Here is a 7,546-nt window from a genome sequence, read left to right as displayed (position 1 = left end):
ACAGAATATTCTGAGTTGGAAGGGGCCCACAAGGATCATCAATCCCAACTACTAAGTGGAAGGCCCATACGGGGATCAAACCCACAACCTTGGCATTATTAGCACCCTGTTCTAACTAACGGAGTTAATCTCAGTAGATTTGTGTCTTCTAGTATATTTATTGTTAATTTCTATTCCTTAGCCTTTATTTTTCATGGATCTTCGAATATTCTGTTTCAACAAACACCTGTTTGTGACTCTTTTATCCAGTCTCAGGTGAGCATTTTGGGTAGTTATTTGGAAAAATCCATATATAGAGAATACTTGAGACTGAAATCAATCTTGGTTTCTCCTCTTTAGCATTTTTATCAGCTACATTCAAATAGTACTTTAGGCAAAAAGAAATCTGCCCAAAGGGTTACTGAAACAGCATCACTGTCAGCTTCACATGCAAAAAGTGATGAGTGCCTTTAGCTCAGTGAGGGACAGACGGGGCGTGATGCCTGGTCCTCAGCCCTCCTTCTCTTTGAGAGGAGCTGGCTCCACCTCCACATGTTCACATTCCCCTGGACCTGTGCACAGACCAGAGACCGTATCAATTAACCTTGTGTGGCACTGCCACACCTGCAGGACTGAGAGGCTCTCCCATGTGCATGACAGCAGAAAACAGGGCTGTTCTACTATTTCCTATCATTTTGTTGGTTTTTTTAAAGTCTCTTCAAATCATATCTACAGTCAGTCCAGCAATAAAGCCCCAGCTGCTGATGGCTGCTCTCCAAAGTGAAGGTGGCTGTGACACGGTAGCCAGAGCGCGGTGTGGGCTGATGTGTTAAACACCTATCACTTCCCTAAGACTAATGCTGTGTGTCACTAAATATTCCAGCTGTCTCCTACACATCTAGAAGCAATTTCCACTCTATTAAGTTCTATTGTTTATGGTGTCCAGGAAGCTAGAAACAGGCTTCATTTTACCCACAGTTTAGCAATTGTCACCAATCTAGCATTGGGTGTGTTATTAAATTAAGGCTATTGAATCAGATTCTGCTGGCAGCTATTTGATGTCAAACCTGGATTAATCCTGAATTTACAGCTGTTATTGATGTTATTCAGGAACTAAAAATTTTTCACTTCAAGTTTTAACTCTGTGTATTACCGGCTGTTTTAAAGATTCAAAGTTTTCTAGAAGCCAGGGCTGGCTGCCAGGGCAGATGTCCCAGAGGATAACTTCTCCAGAGGACAGTTTGATCTGCTCACTGTGCTCTGAAATTGCTCGCATGGTGAACTGAGGAACTTCTGTATGAGAAGGGATATCAGCTAAAATTATAGTAGCTCTGTTTTGTTCTCCATTATTCTGGTCAGTGGACTTTCCATAGAAGAGTACTACATTTTTTTCCCAGATTCCCAATTTCCTGTGGAAACAGTGACCCCTTTCCTTCATACACCTGTGAGTCCAAAGTAGAGTCCTTGTGTATCAAGTGTAAGGAGAGATCCAGGTGGTTTTTTCAGATTTTTCTGCACTCAGATGTATCCTGGCTATCCCAGTCCTGGTTCCCAGGTGAAGGGTATTAAACAGTGGGGACAGGCCTCCCCGGAGAGACAGTTGTGCTACAGAGTGTGTCTGGAGATGCACTCACTTGGAATGCCTTGCATTCATTAATTTAATTGCATAGACTCAGGCAAAGCGCCCACAAAGTGCTTGGGAAGAGCTGGATGTGGGGAAAGCACTGGGGCTGAGTGGTGCAGCATGTGCCCACTTCACTCAGGGCACAGAAATGAAACCGGCAACAAGCATGCTGCAGTTTCCCTTTGGAAAGATTTCAGAGCTTGTCCTGACTTTGGACTTGAGAAAGTTCTGTGTCAAAGAGTGGGGATGCCAGAGCCTTTAGACTGTGTTTCCTACTCTCTGAGAGAGGGCTGCTCTAATCCTCCCTTCCCACCTCCAAGACTTCCAGATTTTAAAATCCTTATCTGTTTTTAGAAATTACCTACCTCTCATTACCTTACAATAAAGGAAAATCAGCTCTGCTGGGTTGTGTAGAATATTAAAACAATAGAAAACAAACAACCCCTAGATCCCTCCATTGTTTAAGGAGCAGAGCCTTCTGTTCAGCCCTGATTTCAAAGCCAGTGGTTTATGGCAGTTTCATGATCTGCAAGAGGTGTCTCCCCAAGGACCCAGAAAGCCTCATTTTGCACCATCAGGATTATGTGCTCAAGACCCCCTGCTCCTCTCCAGTCTCACCATGTGCTGCCAGCCTGCCCTGTCCTTCTACCACTGCCCATGTCTCCCCCTGCTCCTGCAGGTTTTCCTTGCACTATGAGCAAGGCAAATAGGCAGAAATCTGTACTGCCCACACACAGCCTTTTAAAAACACGTAACTTATAGCAACAAATCCAACAAGGGCCCTAGTACAGCAAGACACACTGAGACCTGTCTGGGCTAGAGCAGCACCAAGGTCGTCTCAAAGCTCTTTCCACACTGAGAGCATAGGCAGAGCCCAGTGCTCAAAGGCATAACTTATTGGAGAAATTAGCCCATAAACTTATTTCTGATAAAAGAGGCTTATTTTTTATTTAATGTCAGGTTAAATAAATCACAAAGCACGGCAGTGAGGATTTAGCACTTGCAGTGCTAAACCATATTACTTAGCATTAACACAGTGCTTTCCTCATTCAGGAAAATGCTTTTGCTAACTTAATTCACTCTCAGCTATGCTCTGCATGTCACAAGGGAAGTCAGAAGCATTTAATATTCCTGCTGATAGATAAGGCTGGACTCACACAGCCTTGTTAGTTTCCCTCTTCTCCCACCGTCAGCACGCCAGCCGAGTCAATATTTGCTGGTTTGCAGCCCGTACTTGTAACCTGGAAGTCTGAAGCAGTGCAAGGGACACGATCCTATCCCTAAGGAGAGAGCCAGCTATGGTCCTGGCCAGGCAGCCAGGGAGAGGAGCTGAGGCTGCTGGCAAGCAAGGAACTAGTCTCAGCAGATGAGACAGAGTGAGAGAGCAGTTCTAGAGGCTAAGAGCTGGGATGTGGAGAGGAGGATGGAAGGAAGGGGTGCTTGAACTGAGGAGGTACTTAGAGTGGCTGTTGGTCTGAGGTGGGAGGGAATTTGGGACAAACGCTGGTGGAAGGATTTGGGTACAGAAACTTTTCAACATTGTTTGAATGATCTTACTGGATGGAGGTATGTAGGGAAGGACATGGTAAAAGGTTGGGGAAAAGGACATTCGGTCAGGCACAGGGCTGGGGTATGGGGACACCAAGTAGGTGTCCCTGGAGATGAGTAACTTGAGGTGTGAGGGATAATGTTGGGAAAGGCCTTCAACCTAGGGAAGCAGGGGCTGATTTCCATGCTAGGAGAGGTACAGGGTGGGTGATGTTCCTGAGGAGTAGCTGCCCTTCACTGCACACCTGCCCAGCCCCTACGTGCCACCACTGCTCCCCGCCCCCAGCAGCACAGCAGACACATAGCACTCTGCCAAGGAACAGGGACAAACAAGGTGCCAGAAAAGAGCACAGAGCCCATCCCTCAGCTCTGTGCCCCTCCAGTCACTGCTCCTTTGGGCTGGATGCCACAGGCCCACTGCTTGCCCCCATCCCAGGAAATAAGAACCAAAGACCTGCAGGGGGATCTTGGGCAAGAGGGGCCGAGGGATAGGTCATGGCTCATGTTGCTGCACTTCACCTGGGCAAGGGGCTGCTCAGCACAAAAGGGAACAAACAAAGACAGCTACTCTAGCCCTTTAAACATCTGGGTCCTACTTCTAATGAATGTAAATATTGAGCCAGTGCTCAACTTCCCTCCAAGCTGACATAACCCCTAGTTTCAATGGATTTCTCTGACCTGTTACACACACAGTTTTACACCAACCAAATTTAGACTTATGTAGATGGCACTTACTTTTGGAAAGGATAGTATCTACACACTGATGTTGATTAATTAGTATATTAATTAATGAAGAAGATAATGATTAGTGCCTACTACTTCTGTAAACTAACATTTACAAAGTCATGTAGTTGTTGTAGGGGAAGGATATGTTATTTTTTAAAATGACCAAATAATATGTTTATTCAGCTAGATATTTTTACTATAAATCAACTGGAGACTATACTATTTTTACTGAAACTTTCTGCGCATTTACTTTCAAAGAGTTAGAGTTTCCTATTTAGAATTACTCAATTTAACTTCCCTTGATTTAGTAGAGAATTAAAGATACCATGATTTAACCTATAATTTTAAAAAGCTACTTAATTATATATCCTTCCTGAAAGATCCTTGCATATATAAACCATGCTGTAATTAACAGCTAGAACAAATATTTTTAAATTTGCTCCTTAAAATACATTGAGTCTGTTCTGCATCTCTGCTCAAAATATAGTTTCATGTCCCATTGAAAATGACACTTTTTCTGGAAAGAGGAACAGAAACCTAACCAAAAAATTGATTGACCTCAAAGCACATTTTACAAAATGAAGCCATTTATTCACTCTAATATTCTGTACACAGTATATGCCGATACTTTCAGTATGTCTAGGCTCAAACTGCTTGTAGCATTCTGCTGTAAGCCTGAATCTAATACAAGTGAGAGGCTGATTTAATTTTCTAAAGGAGCAGTACCCCTAGCTGCAAAGGCATTGAAGAGAGTCTGGAAGACACAATCTGTGTGATGCTGCTCTTTATTGTCACAGGTACAAAGTTCTGATGTGGCAATGTTGCACATTCGGGTCATTGAACATTTATGGATCAGGAAGGACTTTTCAGTCTCTGAAATGGTTACAGATTTTTTTGTCAGAACACACTCAATATAAGCAGTCTGATCTCAGTGGAGTCCTACTATTTTATTTGGGTTAATAACGGTAAAGTCTTACCAACTGCTGATGGAGAAGCCATGGGGTTAATTTATATTCATGTTGGAAAAGCAAAGCAGTGCTCCCTCCCAACTCCGACAGATCTGCGAGTCCCTTCCATAGCTGATTGTCAGGTTGTCCCGATCTGTAGCTGAGCGCTGACAACAGCTCACAGTTTATTTGCAGCTTTGAAGCCTGGTCCTATAGTTTTTCTCTTCTGACAGGAGATGAATAAAGGTGTCACTGTGGGAGACTTTTATCCGGCTGCTATAAAAAGGATCATCTTTGCCTTCCCTTGAAAGATCCTCTAGTTCGCTTCTGGAGCCTGTGGCTTTCCCCTCAGCAGAGTTTAGTTCCATCAGCTCCAATTCATGTTTGGCAGCTGTTTCTAAAACTCTCTGTTTGTTGTAATACCTGACAAAGTTGTTAATGATGGGATGGATGGGGAGGGCGATCGCTATCACTCCACAAAGAAAACTGATGGCAGCATTCAGTTTTCCTAGAGTTGTTTTGGGGTAAATGTCTCCATATCCAACTGTGGTCATGGTAATGATTGCCCACCAAAATGATTGAGGGATGCTTTTAAATAAAGTTTCGGGGTGACTTTGTTCCATGGTATAACCTAGGGCAGAAAAGACAAAGATTCCAACAGCTAAGTACATGAGGAGCAGCCCAAGCTCCTTAAAGCTGCGTTTCAGGGCATAGGTTAGGGTCTGGAGCCCTGAGGAATGCCGTGCAAGCTTGAAAATCCTTGCGATCCTCATGATGCGCAGTGCCTGGACGGCCTGCTGGACATTGCTCAGCTCCATTAGCTTGGCTCCCAAGTGGGTCAAGGTCAGGCTGATGTAGAAAGGAAGTATTGCTAGCACATCGACAATGTTCATGAAAGAAAGGGCAAAGTGGAGTTTGTTGGGAGAGGCGATCAGCCTCAGCACATACTCCATGGTAAACCACCCTATGCAGGCGGTCTCGATGCTGTCCAGGGTCGGGTGCTCCATACGGTTCCCCTCTGCATCTACCACCTGCAAGTCTGGGATGGTCCCCACACACATCACAACAGAGGAGATCAAAATAAACAGAAAGGACAGTACAGCAATCACTCTAGCTGGATAGGACGATTCCGGCTTCTCCAGAAATTTCCAGATGCATTTTTGGCACCTTTTCCAGCGACTTTCTGAGGCATCTACTCCCAAGTCATCCAGAATAAGTTGCACCCTTCGGGCTATTTCTTCCAGTTCCTCCTTTTTTTCACTTAGGTGAGCTTTGCAGCAGTCATCCAAAAAATTCAGATCCACCTTCCAAAATTCCATTTCATTCTTGAAACATATGGGGCATATTCCTTTCTTCATGTGAATTTCCCCAAAGTAGTATACGTCAATAATGCATTTGAAAGCATCCGGATCTCTGTCAAAGTAAAACTCTCTCTTTCCAGGATCATAGTCATCACAGAGGGAGAATATGCTATCGTATCCCCCCGATAAACAATTGACCAGCTCTGCCAGCCGTGTTTCTGGGTACTGATTCAGGTTATCGCCGTAGAACACCTGCCTTACCCCACCGACATTGACTACAATCTCCATTTCTTCACTTTTTTCTGACCCATCAGTGTCCACATCTGGAAACCTAGAGTCATCTGCCATTTTATAATTGTATTGGATTTTGGCTGATTTTTAGCCCGTTGTTTGGTTTCACAGCTTTGTGGTTTTAATCTCTCATGAAAGCAAATCAGCACTGAACCAGCCCTGTGACAAATGTCAGCAAACTGACCTGGAGTCTTGGTGGGAAAGGCTACTGATAGAAACCTGCGGTCGGGAAAGCCTGGTGAAGAATGCAACAAGCTGCAGGGAAAAGACAAATCATCGGGCTGCTGTGCCTGCAAGCAGGATATTAGAAAGCTCCAGCAGACTGGAAAGAGAAGAAACCATTTAATAAAACTCACCACTCTGTTCAGTGCTCGAGAGTCTTTTCAGGTCCCATTGTCTCTCTACAAGTCATATCTATTCACAGCTTGGAAGTCACGGCAGAGAAATAAATCCTGAGCTCTGATTAACGCAACGTGCAGTGAGTGACAGCGCTCAGAGACACAGCCGGCAGGGTGAGCCCACGGGGACTGCCGCGCCTTCTCCCTTCGATTCCACAGATTTCCCTAGAAAGCTGCTGCTGAATTTCCTTTCTCTTTCCGTTTTCTGTTTACTTTAAGGTCTTCCAGAGTTCATCTGCTGACTCTCGCACATAGTCAGTCGGTGCAAACAGGCAGAGGAGAAACTTGTGCTTGTTTTCCCTTCGCTGTTTCCCAGCACAATAGGGAGCCTGTGCTGCCAGGAGCCCTTTCCAAACTCTACCCTCTCCTGGTGAAACACAGCAAAGCACTAGATGCACGGAAAGCACTTCTCAGCTATTTATACGCCTGCCCAGTGGTACAGTGATGTGTTTCTATACTGCCAGGAACTTTAAGGAGTTTTTCAAACATTTTTGTTTGTTTGTTTTTATCACATGGAAAGCTTAATAGGGTATAAAGTCATTCAGAGCTGCAGAGAGACACATAAACATTTTCTCCAGGCAGAAACCAGATGAAGTAATACTGTGTTTTGGGAATAAATGTATGGCATAAATCTTACCCTCAAGTGGGACTGGAGCAACTCTAGAGCATCTCTGTCCTGTGTCAGGACATTGAGTTAATCTCATTTGTACTGGTGTCTTTGAGAAAGAAGCA

At 44.4% G+C, this 7,546-nt stretch overlaps 1 protein-coding gene across 1 annotated transcript; it reads right to left on the bottom strand.

Annotated features, from left to right (window-relative positions):
- Window positions 1-4,639: 4,639 nt before the first annotated feature.
- Window positions 4,640-7,171, bottom strand: KCNF1 (potassium voltage-gated channel modifier subfamily F member 1). The gene is made up of 2 exons (XM_040060798.1): window positions 6,773-7,171; window positions 4,640-6,671 (listed from the first exon to the last, which is right to left on the bottom strand). The coding sequence occupies exon 2, from the start codon at window positions 6,471-6,473 to the stop codon at window positions 5,010-5,012; it is 1,464 nt and encodes a 487-aa protein (XP_039916732.1). The 5' UTR covers window positions 6,474-6,671; window positions 6,773-7,171; the 3' UTR covers window positions 4,640-5,009.
- Window positions 7,172-7,546: the final 375 nt, after the last annotated feature.

This window comes from Hirundo rustica, chromosome 3, assembly GCF_015227805.2.
Source record: "Hirundo rustica isolate bHirRus1 chromosome 3, bHirRus1.pri.v3, whole genome shotgun sequence".
Classification (NCBI taxonomy): Eukaryota; Metazoa; Chordata; class Aves; order Passeriformes; family Hirundinidae; genus Hirundo; species Hirundo rustica.
The sequence above is the reverse complement of the archived record's forward strand: the minus strand, read 5'-3'. Positions and strand labels throughout refer to the sequence as shown.

Coding starts and splice junctions, on each gene's coding strand:
- KCNF1 (XM_040060798.1), bottom strand. CDS start 6,473: ATGGCAGATGACTCTAGGTTTCCAGATGTGGACACTGATGGGTCAGAA.